At 37.5% G+C, this 21707-nt stretch overlaps 1 protein-coding gene across 10 annotated transcripts in view; it reads right to left on the bottom strand.

Annotated features, from left to right (window-relative positions):
• LOC129928735 (uncharacterized) overlaps positions 1-21147 on the bottom strand; it is an 84529-nt gene extending 63382 nt beyond the window's left edge. The window contains exons 1-2 of one of the 10 annotated variants that reach the window (XM_056044501.1): positions 20736-21147; positions 18672-19094 (exon numbers count right to left, since the gene is read on the bottom strand). In XM_056044501.1, the coding sequence (XP_055900476.1) occupies positions 18672-18738 (67 nt within the window). In that variant the 5' untranslated portion in view covers positions 18739-19094; positions 20736-21147. The other 9 variants (XM_056044500.1, XM_056044502.1, XM_056044503.1 and 6 more) reach the window with 9 other exon arrangements.
• Positions 21148-21707: the final 560 nt, after the last annotated feature.

Raw genomic sequence — 21707 nt, 5'->3', positions numbered from 1 at the left:
TGTATGTCGTTCTTAAAATCTCAATTTTTCAATTAAAACTTTTTTATAATCTAGAACAGTGATTCCCAAAGTGGTCTATATAGACCCCCAGGGGTCTACGAAGATTTCCAAGGGGTCTACGAAAGTGAAAAAGTAAATTGGGGGTCTATGAGATGTCCATGGGGGTCTATGACTTTAATTTTCACACCCCATTAATGTAACTATATAAATAATTTGTACCTTAGTTATAAATATTTATCCCTTTATTCAAAAGTAAAATAGTTGTATTTAATTTCAATAATAATCTAATTTTAATTTTGTCTACATGTAGGTAATGTTTAACAAAAAAGAAATCTTGATTTTACAGCGTTGATTATTTATTTCCTTGTTAAATAAGCGGTTGTCCAAGAGCCTTTTTAAGACCATTTGAAACCATATACACTGAAGCATTATTTGAGACGATGCCACCCTGATGAAAAGATAAAACTGAAACAAAAATTCGAAAACTCAAAGATAATGTTCAGAATAGACCCATAAAATCTTTCTTCAACATCATATAGGCCTAGAAAAGATGGTGGTTTGTGAGCGTCTTAGAAGATCTCTTTACCTAAAGCCAAATACGAAAACAAACACTATAGATAAAACATAGATTTTACCAGGCCTTGAAGTAGTTTTAAAAACTGTTTTACACAAACCTTCATCTGATATTATGAAACGAATTTCTTTTAGTAACACTAAAGTTCAAGGGCACATCAGTGGGATGAGCATTAAAGCTGCAAACTGCCTAATGGTCTTCAGCTCCATATTTTTTTCCCAGGGCTGACCCACGAAACCTTTCCCATGTTTGGGTGTATAGCAGCAAAGTAGCAGAGGTTTGAATTCTATTTTCTTTCGGCCATGTGGGCTACAAGCCAAGGCTAATGAGTCCCTCCTGCCCGAAGCTTACTTGTTTAGGCGCCAGTAACTCACCTTTGCCTCTTCTCCTGTTAGTGAAAACAGTTTCGCAGGCCCAATATTTGAGGCAAACGTGAAAGATCAAGAAATACACGAGAAACTCTTTGCGAAAACTTTTATGAAACAATATCTGTAGAAACGGGTGATGAACATGCAAAAAAAAAAAAAAAAACATTTCCAATGTGTATGGTGATTCCAGCAATACATATTAATTGTTATTTTAATAGGTTTAAATTTGAATTATATCTGTAAAAAAAGATAGATCTCTCTAACTTATGATGTAGCTTTACATTATTTTTCCACTCTTTGACACTGCAGTTAGAAATTAGTTTACTTAGTTTATGAATGTGCAAAAATGCAATATAAGTTAAGCAGGGGGTCTACCGAAAACCAGAAAACATGGCAAGGGGTCTACGAGACAAAAAAGTTTGGGAACCATTGATCTAGAACTTTCTTTTTCTCAACTGTCCAACTGCTGCCCTTCTTATTCGGGCAGATCTGTTGAAGATCTTTGTGGGTTATTTACTTTCTTAATACATCTTTAATAAAACCTTTTTTGTAACACGAAAATAAACATATACAACGTACACAAAGTTTATTTTTAATTGTGGAAATGCAGTGTTAATAATTCCGAAGATTAATGAGGAAGACAGTATTTCGCGTGGCTACGCAGACTAGCTTAGGCGCCTGTGACGTGGCAACGAGCTGTTGGTCTAAACTGTCCACAGGTTGTGACGTTGCTGGTCAGTGTTCAGGCCTACTATAAGATTGGTGTCGCTTTAACTGACCCAGAACAGAGCCGCACCTGGTTGCAGGAGGCTCCAGAACGAGACAGCTGGAGATCACTTACAAAGGCCGCGGGATACACATTTGAAACCAAAAGAAAATCCGCTACCGATGACAAGGCGTAGACGTAAGAAAATCTAAATCGACCGCCTGCGGACAATTTCAATATAGATACATGTAGAAGCACAAGAAAATGTCAAAGTATTAAACTAAACTATTTGAATTCACTTCAACACAAACACACGTCGTTTTGTCTACGACATCTACTCCTTTCTCAACCACTTTCATCATTCATTTCCCAATTTACAATATCTCTTTTCAAGTTGTAACGTCGTGGAAACTTCCAAAACCTAAAACCTGGCTAGGTGGACATGAATCTAACAAACAAAAAAGGGCTCTAACGATTTTCTAGAAATTTGACAGATTCTGTGTTTCGTTGGTAAAAGATTTACTAGCTCATTGATCACATTGAAAACTCTAGTCTGACTGCTATAAATTTTCAAAGTAAAAACAACAACAAAATAATTAAATTTGGCGAGAACGAGAATATATCTATCGTGAATGGACTATACATCTTCGGTTATTTCCGTATTCCAGAGTTTAAAGTAATGTTCAGGAACATTTTGAGCATCGTCAGGGTCTTCTACATGTTGATCTAAAGGGATGTCATCAGAATATTGCAAGTAAAGTAAGTAAAGTTCCCCCTTTCAGACCTTGTGGTCTCTAGGGCAGATGATGTAAAGGTCATCTGTTTCTGTGGCCTACGGTTACCGAGGGTGTCATGTGGCCAGCACAACGACCAACCGCCTTTAATAATGTCAGGTACCCATTCAGAGGCGCCCGAAGGTCCCGAAATTAAAAATCCCAGTCTTCACCAGGATTCGAACTCCGGTCCCCGGTTCGGAAGCCAAGCGCTTTACCGCTCAGCCGCCGCGCCTCCAGAATATTGCAAAGTATAGTAGATTTATACAATATAACATTCATTAAATCTAACATTCATTCGTTAGTAAGAGAAAAATAATCGCACTATAAAGTTGTGTAAAGTAGATATTGTCTTTTCTTTAAAAATATTTTTTTTTTCTATTTTTCTTATTGTAAACTAGTCCGCGATAAGATGGTCTTGTATCATAATATATCAGCCAATACAAACACTCACACACACCTAGATAACCGAAGTACACACCCATGTCAATCCGCCTACAATTCTGAAATCCTGCAAGATTTTTTTCATAAATACTTCTCGGAAACCTTCCTCCCTTCCAAAAGAGTTCCACGCCACAAACTCGAGTTACTGTTCTTTGTTGTGATTGTTTTTTTTTCTTTTTTTCACTTTCTGTTATTTGTGTCCCTGAAGTGGAAGATTGCAGAAGAGATGGATGTAAACACTTGTAGCTCTACGAGACTCATGTCACTGAACGCTCTAGCCAAGATAAGCGGAATAACTCCTGACACAACTATTGGCGTCGAGAAAATCAATGATTCGGAGCTGGAGGGGAGGGGGGGGAATTCAAAACTAAACCACGAACTGCCCCCCAGTCTGATTTGTCCGAGAAATGACCAGGAACATTCTCGAAAGAGAAAGCAATGCTCAAATCAAAACGAGCAAAACATGCTGCCCGGGAAGTGGAATCCCAAAAGCCCCGAACACAATATAAGCCTACAAAGTAGGTCACGCTGAAAACGTGGACTGGAAATTGATTTTAGCAACTCCAGAGACGACAAAAATACCCTGATGATCTTTGTAGGTGATTTACTTTCTTAATACATCTCGAATAAAACCTTTTTTTTTTACACGAAAATAAACATATACAACGTACACAGAGTTTTCAGTTAGAGCTGTCACACAATATAGGTCATCTACCAGTCCGAAGATTAATGAGGAATGCAGTATTTCACGTGGCTACGCAGACCAGCTTAGGCGCCTGTGACGTGGCAACGAATACCCTGATGATGCCTAACACTGAAGGACATTGGTTACAGAGTTCTTTTAGTATCAAGTCAGATAATTATTTATTTTTTTTTGATCAGAAACATATTAGGAAAGATTAATTAACGAACGTATGAACAGAAAAGATAAATCAGAAAAGAAATGTGTTGACCTCAACAATTGTGAATAGTTACAAACTGTTACGAACTCTTCTTTGTCTTCGGAAAACATGACCACGGTTACAAGAATGGGCACCCGCTGTGCACATGCGCTGGGTTCTGAGTAGCGAAATTCCAGCCTTTTGTTTTTCCTTCAATTTTTTTTAAATTAACTTGTTCTAAGTATGAAATGAGCAAGTAGTGTGGTCGGTGTTAGCCCTCGATAAAAGAGCAGGTAAAACCCGCTCTCCAGTAACTGATGCAGCTGTGATGAGACTGCAGATATCTTAGGCACTGAGCAGATGTCTTTGGCTGTTCCGTTTGTTGTTGGCGATTGTATATTTTGTAGTTCACAGGTCTGTACGACGTGGCAACGAGCTATTGGTCTCCACTGCCCACAGGATGCCACGTCGCAGGTCAGTGTTGAGGTCTATTATAACGATTGGTATCGGTCTCACAGACTTAACTTGTCGTCAATGACCTGAGTGAAGTTTCTGGAATACGTAATGCTGTTGGTGTCATCAAGAAGACAATCATTTCTTAAGAAAGTCCCAAGTGAGAGCGGTGGTACCCAAATTTGCCTCGTTTGTGTGAGACACGATGGTCTGAGAAATACGAATCCATTCGCGCTTTCAGTCACAACATTGAGAAGATTTTGACTTTTTGTCACTGGTTACTTTAGGTTTCTGGTTTGTTTTTTCATAGTCATCAATGACTCCACCCGTTTTAAACCAGTTTCCCAGATGGTATAGTTTGTCCAATTTAACATAGTGGCCGCTTGGTACAGTATAGACAGTCACAATGATATTATCAAAAACCACATGACCATGCTGAGGAATGGCGAGACTGCAGGCAGACAAAGTTGGTACTGAGCTGGGGATTTGCTGTCATCAGACACAACGAGCCAACACCACATGCTTGGAGTTTGAGAATCACTCCGGAACACAGCTTTACATTCCGCATCTTATCTTGATTGATTCGCTTCTTCATTAACGTCTCGCTTTTCGAGCAACTGTTTTGTCTTCATCTTAAAAACGATGCAAGAGCTGGAACGTGAAGGAGAATCCCAGCACTGTGCACGATACGCGTTCTTCGTCAGCTTTTCTATCGCGACGAGAAGCAATTCGTTAGTAAAGTTATTGACAGCTTTGGCAGCCACATTCGACGTTTGCAGTTTTTCTTTGATCGACCGAAGGGAGGCACGGGCCGCATGGATAAACTTAAAATCGCGTACAGTAAATAGTTTGTTCACTTGATTAGAATTGGGTTTTTTTTTATTTCATGAAACAAGTATTTACAGTGCACTTAGGGGTTGGGGCCGGGGCGGGGGCATCAGTTCTTTTCTTTAATATTCTCCATAACAAGAAAGTTAAAACATACAGACGAAATCAACGGTTTTTAAACAAGAGCTACGAAGAAGACATCTCTGGGTACTATGACACCGACGAAGACAATGAACAGCAAACTGTTAGAACAAAAGAAACAGACAATTATAAACCAACATCTAAAGAACTTGCTGTGCCGGTCAAGACAACCAGAAGTGGTCGAGTTGTCAAAATTCCTTGTAAATATAAGTATTAAGAACTTTAAAAGGAAGGATGTGATGATAGCTTCAAAAGGAAGGATGTGTTAATATTAGAAGATATTACGTCATTGTTTGTTGTTTATGTTTTATGCGAAAGCAAAGAATCGGACGGAAATAAAAGTGAGTTATATATGTCTACCTTGATAAAGACAGTCTCGTTATTATCATTATTAAATAGTAACGTCTACAGTATTTATTATTAATCTGTGACTACAGAACATTCGCATAAAACATAAACAACAAACAATGACGTAATATCTTCTAATATTAACACATCCTTCCTTTTGAAGCTATCATCACAGAAGCTACGACTATGAGCCATGGGTTGTAATTGGCACCCTCCCCCCTTTCAAAAAATCCTACGGGCGCCCCTGATTACAAGTGAATACAAATTAGCAAACATTATTTAAAATGTAGTTTGATCGAATGGATCTATGTAACAAATCAAGTATTTTGGAGGTTAATACATAAAGTGTCTCTGTGTCTTATGTACCATAGAGTAGAGTGGTTGCGTGACTTATCAATTATAGACTGTAGAGTGGCTGTGTGACTTATCAACAATAGACTGTACAGTGGCTGTGTGACTTATCAACCATAGACTGTAGAGTGGCTGTGTGACTTATCAACCATAGACTGTAGAGTAGTTGCGTGACTTATCAATTATAGACTGTAGAGTGGCTGTGTGACTTATCAACCATAGACTGTACAGTGGCTGTGTGACTTATCATTATCAACCATAGACTGTACAGTGGCTGTGTGACTTATCAACCATAGACTGTACAGTGGCTGTGTAACTTATCAACCATAGACTGTACAGTGGCTGTGTGACTTATCAACCATAGACTGTACAGTGGCTGTGTGACTTATCAACCATAGACTGTACAGTGGCTGTGTGACTTATCAACCATAGACTGTGGAGTGGCTGCGTTACTTACCTACCTTAGACTGCTTACGTGACTACTGTAAAACTGTAGAATGGCTGCTTGCATGTGGTTGTTTAAATCGTGGTAACATATAATTTCCTTTTATCCTGTAGCGATAGAGCGTCGCAGGTCACATAGCTTTATGTTTCAGATGAGTGTGTTTTTTTTTAACTTTCGTCCCAGTTACATGTGATTCACTCCTCACTTAAAAATGCCAGATAAAGTTGAGTTAATCTTTTAGTAAGTTGTTGATTGAGATCTCAAAGAAAACATTTCAAATAATTATAGATCTACATCTTCAAGCTCATGTTTTACGTAAAGTTACTATCTCTCTAGGCCAGATAAATGCACCCCACGTGACAATTACAAAGATAATAGCCACCCTTTCTACTCAGTCTATAAGCATTTAATAAAATGAAAACAAGAAATTGTTCCAGTCCAGTAAAAAAACGTAAGTCCACGTCATTCTTCCGTTACCTAACGTCAATAAAAACTTTTAGACTTGACTGCAGCACAGCCGTGGGACTACTTTACTCGCTGAACTGAAATATACTTAAGCATAGGTGTAGCTCTTCTCAAGAACAGGGTGGGGACGTTCGGGGAGTGCTCATTCGAAGGTAGATGGAGCAGACTGTCGACGTTTTGAACGAAAATTTTCATTATATTTTTTTTACTTTTCAATGTTCTATTTTATCCTTTTATATTTTATAGGCTCAAGTGTCAAAATAGTTAATGAAAACCTAATTACATAGCAGTGAAGATCAACCCTTCCACATTGTATTCTCTTCTACGTAGAAATGGCACCCTAAAAGCAGCTAGCTCTCGGCGCCCGCAGTCGTAGATCCTACACTGCACACAGAGGCGCCGCCTTAGGTTTAAACAAAAATCAAATACTTTTAACTACCACAGACAGTCAGTAAATGTCGTTCATTTATTCCGTAAAATCACTGTCATTTCAGCGTTTAGTTACATCCAGGCAGTGGCTGCAACCTTTCACGAGTATGTAATTAAAGTCTGCAGTACTATCGCTAATCAAAGTAGCGAAGTTAAACAGTTGTTAAATAAGAAAGACAACTCACACGACACTAGATGACGTAGACTTTTTGTCTATAAAACAGAACACTGAAAACGGTAAACCGCGAGATTTTTATAACTAGTAAAAGGTGGCTGCAATATTCACACACCTGTAAACTTATTTATTTAACTGAACATAGATCTATTAACCCAGCGGTTCTCAACCTTTTAAGCTCGGCGTCCCGTACTTACAATATACCACTCTGCCGCGACCCCCCTCCCAATAGACACACAAAGCAATAGAAGAATAAACAATAATAATCCTTATTTTTGATGGTCTTAGGCGACCCTGTCAAATCGTCAATCGACCTCCAAGGGGATCGCGACACACAGGTTGAGAACCCCTGTATTAACCCAAAGTGCATTGTGGAAACATTTGGAAAACATTATGGTCGTGGACGGCCGTTGACATGTAGCACCAAACTGCTGGTAGACAACCAAACCGCTGTAGGCGTATTATATTTTAACTTTTAAAATTTGAAATAACTTTTATTACAATACAGACAAATCTAACTTGAGATTAAATGAAATAGATGTAATAGACTTTAGAAATAAAGTAATTTTAAAAAAAATCTAACTCACTACAAAAACACTTGTAGTTAATCTTACAATCTGAAGTAGTCTGTCGTACCTAAGACCGCTGACGAAAATGGGGCTTCTCTTGTATCATTCACACTACATAGCCGCCAACCAATCACTAACCGCCCAATTGCTTAGAGCGTGTTTGCGAATGTCTCTTCAATTGCGGTCCCATGCGAAGCCAATGAGTACCAAGGACTGAAAAGCTGTCTGGTGGGCACATCCTCGGGCTAGGCTACAAAGCCTCAACGTGGCGCCAGGGTGGAAGAGTTAACAATTAGGCCACTTAGGGTAACAAAACAAGACTTCCTTACGGGTGCCTAAGAAGATTCGAAAGCACCTTCAGTACACAGGTTGGGGTTTGTGAAAAGAGCCCCTAAAACCATGTCAACATTCCGCTCGCTATTTCTCAAGAGACCGTTTCAAAAAGGCGCAAGTCACACATGAGTAGCGTGGTAACCGTAGGGAAATGGAGGGCGCCCCCGGTGTACACAGCCTTCGGCCACGTCGCTAGCCCGCGAGTCCGGAGTTTCCAAGACACTGGGAATGACCAATATGACACAGACACATACTTGGAGTCCTCACCCTAAACAGAATATTGTTCAGTCATGCTGTCAGAAAGAGTTCATGTTCATTTTGCTGGTCTAGAGTTTCAAGAGGTGGCCTTATTGGCCAATTGAATAAACTTCATGCAATTATCATGGGTTGGTAGAACTTAAGTATAATACTTGTAAATGGTTTTAAGTTCATTCCCGGATACTGTAACAAGGGTCATTAACCAATGCTGTCCATTCTCTTCATTTGGGAAAACCCAACTCAAGCTTAATTGTAGATGACAAATACTAACACCTATCTGTCCACCTCAATTTCTCTCCTCTCCTCTCTCACTCTCTTCTCTCCCTCTCTCTCACTCTATCGCAGACACGCAAACACATATAACTAAAATGTATTTATATTAAGTATCTCTCTCTCTTCTCTCTCTCCTTTTCTCTCTCTCTTTTTTCTGTCTTTTTCTCTTCTCTCTCTCTCTTTCTCTCCTCTCTCTATCTCTCTTTTTCTCTCCTCTCTCTCTCTCTCTCTTTTTCTCTCTCCTCTCTCTCTTTTCTCTCCTCTCTCTCTTTCTCTTCTCTCTCCTCTCTCTCTTCTCTCTCTCTTTCTCTCCTCTCTCTTTTTCTCTCCTCTCTCTCTTCTCTCTCACTTCTCTCTCTTATTATTTCCTCTCTCTCCTCTATCTCTTCTCTCTCTCTTTATCTCCTCTCTCTTTCTCTCTCTCTCCTCTTTTTCTCTACTCTCTCTCTATCTCTCTCTATCACAGACACGCAAACACATATCACACTAAAATGTATTTATATTAAGTATCCCATATTAACGCACAAAAAGCGCTGCAGACAAAAAAAAATGCATATAAATAAATTAGAGCGCAATAAATGTTTCTCGGCGCTCCAACAAAAAAAATTTTCTTTGATTAAAAGTCAAACATCAAGTGGCAGAAACTGGGACGATTTTTTTAGAAACAAATTTCGCTTTTCAATTTTTCATTTTTTCTATTCCATGTTTACATCATGTTAAGAACTCAGGCTTACGTGGTCAAAACTCAACCAGATCTAGTTTTGTCATTTTGTTGTGTGCGTTCGTATTTAAAAACAACAACAACAACAAACGTTTTCTAAAAACAAAGCTTGATTAAGTGAAGGAACATCACCTTCACTCAATATTACAAGATTTATCTCCACTTTTTCTATGTTGTTTATTATTTACCAGTAATCGATAAACTAATAGGGTTTATTATTATTACTGTTATTATTGTTATTGATATGTAATGTCTTCGACAATAAATAATTGTGAAAAATTTAATATGAAATGGGGAAGTGGGAGAGTAAAATAAAAGTGTAAAATAATCCACCCAGACAGACAGACGGAGTGAGTTTATACAAGCTTTGTCATCAAAACTATTATATACATATATTATTAGTAATACCCATTATTATTCATTTACGAAAAGCTACTTTTATTAATTTTTTTGAAAATATTGTAAGTTGTATCTCAAAAAGCAAGCTATTGTGGTATCGTTGTGAATGCATGTATTAGTATTATCATCTTGAAAACGAGGCTTCCTTAAAGCTACGTATCTAAGATCAGATCTTTATGTATTGTATAATGTTAGTTTAGTATACATTAACCGTTGCTATGACAAAATCCTATAATTAATATAGATTTCAGACATTCAAAATAGATTAATTGTTAGTTCTGCTGAAATGAATCCATGATAAATAGCTACATATTGGCTAAGACGGTAGTTATTCGTATTGACTAAGACTTATCTCCCCTGGCTAAATGCCCCCCCCCCCCCCCCCCCCCCCGCCAAATTTAGCGTTATGAAACAATCTAATGAAACAGAAACGAAGCTAATTATAAATTGCGGAACAATTTCGTTCCACTGTGGGAATTGGCTTCTGCTCCGAGGGACGTGGGTGGCAGCAGACGACAGGGAGACAGCTCAAGCAGACGACACAGCCAGACACAAGTTAGCTTGATTGGGAATATTCAAAAAGCTATATGCCCCAGAACCAAATAACCCTAATGTATTGATTCTACAATTTTTCATTTCTCGGAATGTTAAAATGTAAGAAAGATAAATGAATCTATAAGTAAAGACAAAAGTTAAAAGGTTACTTTCTTTTAGTCAGGGTTTAAAAAAAAAAAGGGGGGGGGAAGAATAGAAATTAATAAAGAAAAGATGGAAAGACGGAAATAGTGGAAGAAAAAAAAATAACAAAGGAAGTAAGGAAGAAATTTTAAAAATTCCCCCTTTCAGACCTTGCGATCTATAAGGCAGATGATGTCGTCTGTTTCTCGGGCTCACGGTTAACGAGGGTGTCACGTGGCTAGCACAACGACCAACCGCCTCTACTTTTCCCAAAATAATGTCAGGTACCCATTAGAGCTGGGTGGACACAGAGTATGAAAGAAAGAAAGGTGTAATTAACAAATGTGACAAATTTAGAAAGACAGAGCAAGCAAGAAGAGAGAGAGAGAGAGAGAGGACAAGAGAGAGAAGAAAAATAAATTGGGACAAAGGGAGGTAAGCAATGCTAGAAATATCAAAAAATTTCGACAGGTATATTGTAATAGAATATCGTTTTATCTGTCTGTCTCTCTCTCTTTTTTATTCATCCTCTTTAATTCTTGTTCTTCGTATTCCTTTCTCATTGTCTCTCTCACTCTCTCTCACTCTCTCTCTCTCTCTCTCTCTTTTATTCATCCTCTTTAATTCTAGTTCTTCGTACTCCTTTCTCATTGTCTCTCTCACTCTCTCTCACTCTCTCTCTCTCTTTCTCTCTCTCTTATTCATCCTCTTTAATTCTAGTTCTTCGTACTCCTTTCTTATTGTCTCTCTCACTCTCTCTCTCTCTCTCTATCTCTCTCACACACACACACACACTCTTTCTGTTAAGTACTCCAGGTATTATCAAACTGTACCAATGCTATGTGAGATACATTGCTTTTTTTTTTTTTTTCACAATTGTAAAACAAATTTCCTCACGGATAATTACGATTATTAGTAGTATATCTCAGTTTTTTATTAAAATCTTAAATGACATTTACAAAACCCGAATTAAGAAAACAATTTTTGTTTGTATGTGTTTAAACATTCTAAAACAATGTAGTGTTCTTGTTGTTTCCAGCCCGTCTCTTTTCCTCTCCTCTACCTTCTCCCTGTCTCTCTCTCTCTCTGTCTCTGTCTCTCTCTCTCTGTCTCTGTCTCTCTCTCTCTCTGTATAATGGCGCTCTACTTATAAATGCATGTGACCCACAAGACAACAAAGCAAGAAGAGAATACCAATTGTTGTTCTGCATTAGTTCAAGGCTTACATACAAACATTTCTTTTCAGAAGAGAACATGCTTTAAATAAAAAGTCCGAATAACGGCCGGAGGCCTATAAATGATCAATAGTGGTGCTATCGTCCACACAGGATTTGCAGCGATATATGTCACAAAGCCACCCAGAGCCTAGCCTTCAAAGGGAGCCTTCACAAATTAAATTATATGATACTTTTTTAAAATATAATAATATTAATTATAGCTTTTATATGGCGCTACTTTCATGGTTATAGCATGTACAGAGCGCTATGGTCCAATTTCAATCTCATAACCTAACAATATCTACTAATGCTTCGATTAGTTCAACATCAAAGAGGATATCTCATTAGCTCACTGCCTTACATATTATATAATATACATATTAAGTAAAATAAATGAATGAAGATTCTATTAAATATACAATTATTCTGTGTCATTGCGATAGAATTAATTACAGCATTTTCAGTTTTAGTTTTCGTTCTTCAAAAAAAAAAAAAAAGGTTAAAGTCCGCAAAAGTCATTTCCAACGCCAACACTTATTTAAATCTGGTCTGCGTCTAGGTCTTAATAGTTAACTGTTTCTGTTGAACGGACAGATCTGCAGCGTACGAGAAAGTTATGTTCTGTGTTATTGGCGTGTGGGTGTTATGTTCTGTGTTATTGACGTGTGGGTGTTATGTTCTGTGTTATTGGCGTGTAGATGTTATGTTCTGTGTTATTGGCGTGTGGGTGTTATGTTCTGTGTTATTGGCGTGTAGATGTTATGTTCTGTGTTATTGGCGTGTAGATGTTATGTTCTGTGTTATTGGCGTGTAGATGTTATGTTCTGTGTTATTGGCGTGTAGATGTTATGTTCTGTGTTATTGGCGTGTAGATGTTATGTTCTGTGTTATTGGCGTGTAGATGTTATGTTCTGTGTTATTGGCGTGTAGATGTTATGTTCTGTGTTATTGGCGTGTGGATGTTATGTTCTGTGTTATTGGCGTGTAGATGTTATGTTCTGTGTTATTGGCGTGTAGATGTTATGTTCTGTGTTATTGGCGTGTAGATGTTATGTTCTGTGTTATTGGCGTGTAGATGTTATGTTCTGTGTTATTGGCGTGTAGATGTTATGTTCTGTGTTATTGGCGTGTAGATGTTATGTTCTGTGTTATTGACGTGTGGATGTTATGTTCTGTGTTATTGGCGTGTAGATGTTATGTTCTGTGTTATTGGCGTGTGGATGTTATGTGAAGAAACATGGATCCCATATAAAGACGATGATTTTAGGATGAATTTACTCGAATAGTGAAAGGAGAGAGAAAGCCTAGAGAAAAACAAAAGTGACATCTAGCGGATTTTGGTCGCACGTGATTGTAATGACATCAGCATCTTCTTTCTCATGGAGATTTGCGTTTATCCCGGATACATATAAATAGGTTATAGCTAGCCATTGTGGTCTTTCTTGTCTACTTAAAATAGGAAGTGTTGAGAAGCTATCTATTTTAAAAGTAGTAGGATATTTTTGTATAATTATTTTTCAACACAGTAAAAAAAAAATCATTATTTATTTGACAGCAGTAAAAGTAAAAAAAAAAAAAAAATCCCCTTCCAGACATTGCGATCTATAGGGCAGATGATGTTAAGGTCATCTGTTTATGTGGCCAACGGTTAACGAGCAGAGTGTCATATGACCAGCACAACGACCAACCGACTTTATTTTCCGCGGACTAAAGTCAGGTCCCATTAGAGTTGGGTGAAGTCAGGGGCGCCATAAAAATCCCAGTCTTCACCAAGATTCGAACCCAGGACCCCAGATTCAGAAGCCAAGGGCTTAACCACTCAGCCAACGCTCCAGCGATCTTTTAATATAGCGTCCTTGACAATATTTTGTTTTTGTATTTATTTATTTTAAAAAATTCTCACCCAATCTTTCTCTTTAATTTTATAACGAATTTGTTTACGTCCCCTTATATCACCCCACACATTTTACTATATCGCTTTCTCTTCTTTTTCTATAGTACTGTTGTATTGGACACTGGATCTTTAAATACCATTAAGTAAACAAAGAGCAGGTCTGTTGAAGTTGTATCATGAAAGTTGCCAATAAAAAATTTAGCGTTCGTGATATAAAGAGGTAACGTTTGGGGCGAGGAGGGGGGGGCCCTGACCTCTTTAGGGGCCCCCTGCATTTTGACAGTCGAGATCACGACATGAAATAACGGCGTAATATTTAAAGTAAAAAAAAAATTTCGTTGAGGGCCCCCAAGTGCTGACTCGGGGGAGGGATTTTCAAATTTGGGTCCTCCCTCCCCCACCATAGCTACGCCACTGCTTATTATTCTAAACTGCTCTGAGATGAACCATAGTCGTTCTACGACTGAAGGATGCCAACAGTTGCTCATGTCTGATTTCAGGAAAAAAAAGTGACTAAATAAACGACATAATATTTCCTAGCTCTAAAAGAGTCTGTAGACAGACTTGATTGGCTATTAAAGAACCAATCATTTTCAGTTTCACCTCTCGGCCCGGACTGAATGTCAAGCTAAGCTTACTTCCCAGAAGGCATCTGTTGATATTTCTGTATTCTTGATTTCAGCAAACTAACATTCTTTCCCAGATTTTCTTGTCTCTATAATTTTCTACTCAGTTCTTCTTTGTCATTGACTCTGTTGCTTTGAAACAAAGACAGTTTTTTCCCCTTTTCTTTTCCAAAATAAATGGGATTAAGTTCTCTTTTATTAATGCGATTTTTTTCTCGAGTTGCTTTGTCTCTCTCTTTTGTCTCTCTTTTTTTTTTATTTCTCTTTTTTTATTCTCTCCTTTTTAGTCTTAATTCGCTCTTTCTCTTCTTTGTTAGTTTTCTTTATTCTCTTTTTCATTCTTTTTATTTATTCTTCATTCTCTTTCTCTCTTTTTACTATCTCTTTTCTCTCTATTTTATTCGACCCACTTTCTTCTTATCATTTTCTCTTCCGTTTCTTCGACTCTTTTATTTTTCTTTCTCTCTCTTTCTCTCTCTCCCCTCTCTTTCTCTCTCTTTCCCCTCTCTTTCTCTCTCTTTCCCTCTATTTCTCTCTCTTTCCCTCTATTTCTCTCTTTTTCCTCTCTTTCCCTCTCTTTCTCTCTCTTTCCCCTCTCTTTCTCTCTCTTTCCCTCTCTTTCTCTCTCTTTTCCCTCTCTTTAACACTCTTTCTCTCTCTTTCCCCTCTCTTTCTCTCTCTCTTTCTCTCTCTTTCTCTCTCTTTCCCTCTATTTCTCTCTTTTTCCTCTCTTTCCCTCTCTTTCTCTCTCTTTCCCCTCTCTTTCTCTCTCTTTCCCCCTCTTTCTCTCTCTTTTCCCTCTCTTTCTCACTCTTTCCCCTCTCTTTCTCTTTCTCTTTCTCTCTCTTTCCCCTCTCTTTCTCTCTCTTTCCCTCTATTTCTCTCTCTTTCCCTCTCTTTCTCTCTCTTTCCCCTCTCTTTCTCTCTCTTTCCCTCTCTTTTCCCTCTCTTTCTCACTCTTTCTCTCTCTTTCCCCTCTCTTTCTCTCTCTCTTTCTCTTTCTTTCCCTCTATTTCTCTCTTTTTCCTCTCTTTCTCTCTATTTCTCTCTTTTTCCTCTCTTTCCATCTCTTTCTCTCTCTTTCCCCTCCTTTTCTCTCTCTTTCCCTCTCTTTTCCCTCTCTTTCTCACTCTTTCTCTCTCTTTCCCCTCTCTCTCTTTCTCTCTCTTTCCCTCAATTTCTCTCTTTCTCTTTCTTTTCCCTCTCTTTCTCACTCTTTCTCTCTCTTTCCCCTCTCTTTCCCCTCTCTTTCTATCTCTTTCTCTCTTTCCTCTCTCTTTTTCTCTCTTTATCTCTTTCTCTTTTTCTCCCTCCCCCTCTCTTTCCCCTCTCTTTCTCTCTCTTTTTCTCTCTTTTCCCTCTTTCCCCTCTCTTTCTCTCTCTTTCCCCTCTCTTTCTCTCTCTTTCCCCTCTCTTTCTTTCTCTTTCTCTTTTCACTTATTCTACCTTTTCTTTTTCTAGTTTCGTCTCTTCCTCTAACAAGATCTAAGTTTTTCTGTTTTTATTGCTTCCATATCTGGTTTGGTTGACTTCAAACAATGGTTCTAGGGTCACCTAGTTGTAGGCCTACCATCGCAGTGGTCTGCAATCGACAATAAAAGTAATCTATCAGTGACATAGCATTAGGCCCGGGTTAAAGAATATGGTAAAGCTGCCTACCTGTAAGAAACTAGAAGGTAGTAGAAGAAGTCGAGTCACCTAATCGGAACTTTTACTAAAAGACATTTCAATGTGTATACAACATTTTATTGTAATGGTGTGCTCACACTCAAGCAGTAACGACTTATTGCAGGCTATAGTTTTATGACTTTTCATACACGTACATCTTAAAAACGATAATGACTATCTTTCAATGAGCCCTGAAGGTTCTAATAGTCATGTGCTTGGGCGAAATGAACTTGTTCGCGACGTGGTAGCTACGCCCCTGACGTGGCGCCTCTTTACATCGACAAACGAAAATGTTTTAGGGTTAAAAGTTTTAGGAACATTTTCATTAAAACTTGAACTAGTATTAATCAATTTTTTTTTTATCAGATATCAATCAGATATCAATCAGATATCAATCAAATCAAATATATTTTTCGAACATTTTCTAGACGTTTCGCAATTTTTGTTTCACCCCCTCCCCCCTCACCTTAATCGTTTCTGTTTCTGACTATTTCTCTGATATCTTATAAATGACCCCCCCCCCTCTCGACGTTCTTTCTTTCCCCTCTCTTTCTCCAGAAGCGGCCTTAGGGGGTGGCGAGTGGGGTAACCCGCGCTTAGAAGGTATGACATCATTTATTGTCATTTTGCCCTCTTTCTCTCTTTCTGTATCTTTCTCTCTGTCTGTATCTTTCTCTCTGTCTCCCTGTTCCTTTCACCTCTCCTTCCTTCCCTCGTCACTGTCTCCCCTCCCACTCCACCTCTCCCCCCTCTCCCCCTCTCTATCCTCACTTCTCATTCCGTCTATCCCTAACTCTTTAGAATAGCCGTACTTATATTGATGTACATACCAGGCAACTCGTAGAACTGATGGGATGATTTCTGCACTACCTTGACACAAAAGTAGTTCCCCTGCCAGTCTCTTTCACCCTGACAGAGCCCCATAAAACACTCAGGGGTGAAACTTGATATTCATTTTGTAGCCATCGTTATTAAAGTTTGTTTATGTTTGTTTATGGAGGGATGTATATCGGATGACCTTATAAGTTCAGACCTGATACAAACATTTCCTAAGGGAGATAACGCCAGGCCTTGTTTAACCTAATGGCCACTGTAACGAGAGCGATTTATTGTACCGAGTGGTCATTCCTTATATTTACACGTGTGTGTATAACTTGTCGTGAGAATGTGTTGACAAGACAGAGGCACATTTCTTATTCCCCATTCGTACAAGTGCTCCTTCTTCCTAAATGTCATTAGAAAATGGAATGGGTTGCCTGAATCAGCCAGGAAAAACCATTGACTTAGCAGAGTTAAAGTCTCTGATTAACATGACATGGACGTTATTCTCTTGTTTTTTGAAGTAACGTCTGTAATCTATAAGATAAGAAGACGTTAGGTTTGTAGTAGGCCTACCGTGTCGTTTCAATAGTAAATTAATTCAAGCCATACAATACTGACATTTTATAAATTCATTTCTTACACTATGTGTTTGACAGCCACCAGAGGTTAGGAATCAAGCAAACGCCCCAACCGCCCTTTTCTATTTCAAGGTTCCACAATGGTCAAGACAGCTGTGAGTTTGCATCACATTAGAGACAGAGGTGTCATCCGTCTTCGGTTTTTAGCGACCCAAGGCTGTGCGCCTCAGGGGGATTTCTTCAGTCTTACTATGTGACTGCTAAAATATGGCATGTACAGACAAGTCGACACCAGAGACTTATTTATGAGTTTGTGCTGAATAATAAAATAAAAAAAAACACTTTTATTTTCTATGTTACTGATGATTTTACTTCCAATCTTTCTTGTATGTTAAAGGGGAGAAAGCCATTGTAGATGGATACAGATAAACTATCCTGTGCCTCAAAAACTTGTAGGTCTTATTTAAGTTAAAACGCTATAGTAGGCACTTATGTATTAACTGAGATATCAGCTATCAATAATGTAGAAAAACATTTAAAACCATGTCCATATTTCTCTTTCTTTTTTTTTCCCATTTGACACGCACAGTCATACACACAAGCATCATTAGCAGGGCCGGCCTTACTACTTGCGGGGCCCAATTTAATGGATGCTTTCTAGGCCCCACTTTGAATATTTTTACAATAACAACTATTACTATTAATTAGATCATTATATCTACATTTATTATTACAGCATGCATGGGAAGCAACTCAAATACAATAGGTGCCAGCTGGGATGCTACCTAAAGCTACGTCAATCGTACGATGCACTAAATATGACAACCCTTTAAGTCTTATACCTTTATAAACCTGTGACAAAAGCCATGACTGATGCTGATATGCTAAATGTAAATTGTGGGGCCGCTACCAAGCGAGGGACCCAAATTGGACCAATAATGATAATCATAATTTTTATTTATAAAGCGCTGTTAACAAACAATAATGTAGTCTCATAAGAAACATAAACACGAGAACTAAAATGACAAACTAATCTAAAAAAGTTTTAAACAGGTAGGTCTTAATGTTCTTCTTGAATGTGGTGTCTGTCTATCAATCGGTCAAATTGGCGTAAGGCTGAAGCTGATAACTAGGGCCTACATTCATTAGCATGTGCATTTAAATGTATAAGGTCCAAAGCACATATACACATGACCCCTACACACACAGCTCATACATACATCAACAGAAAGATACACACACACACGCACCTACCTTCACACCCGGTGTTGATCAGAAACAAGAGATTTGCATAAATCCAGGGAGACACAGTTAATTCCATCTTCTACAACCAAGTCTTTGTAGAACTCGTGACCATAAAATAATCCACAATGTCTATTTCAGAAGTTCTATCCCAGAAATAACCTAGTCAGAAATACCGACCATCTCCGCAGTCTTTATGTCTTCAACGTTACACTAAATCATAGTTTAAAATATTTTAAAGTGTATTAATAAATTAAAAAAAAGAAATTAATGGAAAATTAAATTGAGCACGCGCTGGGTAAAAAATCTGGCATTGTGAAATCTATCCATGTCTTTTAAGACTATTTTTTTTTGTTTTGTCTATTTGTTTTAACCAAAATGAAACTCCATCTGAACTTAGATTTTAAAGGTAATTATGTTTGTTGAGAATAAAAACTGAAATAAATTTAAAATAAATAGATCGAGACAGTTTGTCAGAGATCACGATCATGAAGATACAATTTTTAAAAATAACTTGTGAAAATAGATCCAATTCATAGCTAATGAAACAATTTTTTAAAAATTTGTGGAAATAGACTCAATTCAAAGCTTACAAAACATCACAGCAGGTGTTGAAGTATTGGAATAGAATTCACTTTTGTAGTGGGTACACAAGACAACTGAGTGAGCAGAAACAGCTTTGGCTTTTCATTCTACAAAAACCTGGCCACTCATTGTATTCTTTTTTTTTTTTAAAGACTCATTGACAAACTGACATTAAAAAAAAAGGCAACAGAAATAGAATTAAATAGACCGGCCTACCGCGAGCATCATTTCGTGAGAATATATTTTTTTTTATGAGTCCCGAAAATTAACCTACAGAGACTTCAAACTCTCAACATTAACCATATCAATGTAAACAAAACCTATTGATGTAAACTAAAAATCTATCAATGTAAATAAAACCTATCAATGTTAACTAAAAACCTATCAATGTATAAAAAAAACCTATGAATGTAAAAAAAAAACCTATCAATGTAAACAAAACCTATTAATGTTAACTAAAAACAATCAATGTAAACAAAACCTATCAATGTAAAAAAAAAAAACTATTAATGTAAACAAAATCTATTAATGTTAACTTAAAACCTATCAATGTAAACAAAACCTATCAATGTAAACCTATGAAGGTAAACAAAAAACATATCAATGTAAACCAAACCTATCAATGTTAACTAAAAACCTATCAATGTAAAAACAAAACCTATAAATGTTAACTAAAAACAATCAATGTAAACAAAGCCTATCAATGTAAACTAAAAACCTATCAATGTAAACAAAACCTATTAATGTTAACTAAAAAACCTATTAATGTAAACAAAATCTATCAATGTTAACTTAAAACCTATCTATGTAAATAAAACCTATCAATGTAAACCTATCAAGGTAAACTAAAAACCTATTAAGGTAAACTAAAAACCTGTCAATGTTAACTAAACACCTATCAATGTAAACTAAAAACCTATTAAGGTAAACTAAAAACCTATCAATGTAAACTAAAAACCTATCAATGTAAACTAAAAACCTATCAATGTAAACTAAAAACCTATCAAGGTAAACTAAAAACCTATCAATGTAAACTAAAAACCTATCAATGTAAACTAAAAACCTATCAATGTAAACTAAAAACCTATCAATGTAAACTAAAAACCTATTAAGGTAAACTAAAAACCTATTAATGTAAACTAAAAACCTATCAAGGTAAACTAAAAACCTATCAATATTAACTAAAAACCTATCAATGTAAACTAAAAACCTATCAATGTAAACAAAACCTATTAACGTAAATGGTCACATTTTTGACTTAGTATGAAGTGGCATGATCAAATTTCTAAGTTACCATGGAATGGATCCCCCCCCCCCAAACACAATAACACACTCCGCCTCTACATAAACACAGATAACTAGATAAGCACCACTCTTTGATCTCATCTATAATCACGTGATCTCTGAATAAGAATAAAAAAACAACAGCAGCCAGTAGAGCCATGCACTCACACAAGAGAGCAGAGAGCTATGTACGAGGGGCTTACTTACACTGTCTAAATATAACCTCCAAGTCAAACACTATTAAACGATTCTAAACTACACACGCGAGCTATCATCTCCAGACTCCGATACTTCCGTCACACAAAGAAAACATTGTGTTCATTAATTATCCCAAGAGAGATAAGTTTAGTGATAAGTTTAGTGATCAAACAAAACAGTGTAAAAACAAGAAACTAGTCAAACTGTAGTTTTTTTTTGTAAATTAACTGCACGGATAGAATGATAAAAGTTAGAGAGAAAAAAAAATACAGGAACAAACAAACTCTCCACTATGTCATCGGTTCGGCTGCTGAAGAGCCACCGACATTACGGAACCACTCACAAATCTCACACGAAAAATTTGAAACACAGTATGCATTGGGCCAGATCCGTGAGAAAGGTATTGAATGAGAGGGGTCAAACAAAAAAAAAAAAGAGGCAGTGGAAGGAGGTGGAGGGGAAAAAAAAGGGGGGGGGTGATGCGTGAGTACAGCGTTGTGTGTGCCTGTGTGTGTGAAACGGATGAAAATGGGGGGAACGAGAGGACATCGCGTGGCGTCGCCTCGCGAGCTCGCGGTATTTGCACGTGAGACGAACTCACTCCGGGCGAAGAGAGTTTGTAATTTGCCCTTAGTCGAGTAGGCTAATTATTAGTTCAGCCGGTGTATGCCAGCGCTGGTGCGTATGTGTGTGATCTCGCGAGCACGTCATGGGCAGGTGGTGGACATTTAGTGACACATGTTTAGAACAATGTGTGTGTGTGTGTGTTCTCTATTAATGACTATGTTAAACTTAACCAACCTTTCCCCCACCCTTGTTGTGTTTTTTTTCCTAATGACAATGTATATATTAAATCTACATATAATCATGCTGAAGTGAAGTGGCTATGTTGTTTTTTGTTGTTGTTTTTTTACTTATATTAAATCCAACGAATTCCCATTTAACTTTTATAACTCCAAAGGTCACACTCGTATTTAGAGC

The sequence above is a fragment of the Biomphalaria glabrata genome, chromosome 10, assembly GCF_947242115.1.
Source record: "Biomphalaria glabrata chromosome 10, xgBioGlab47.1, whole genome shotgun sequence".
Lineage (NCBI taxonomy): Eukaryota > Metazoa > Mollusca > Gastropoda > Planorbidae > Biomphalaria > Biomphalaria glabrata.
This window is presented reverse-complemented; position numbering and strand designations above follow the sequence as displayed.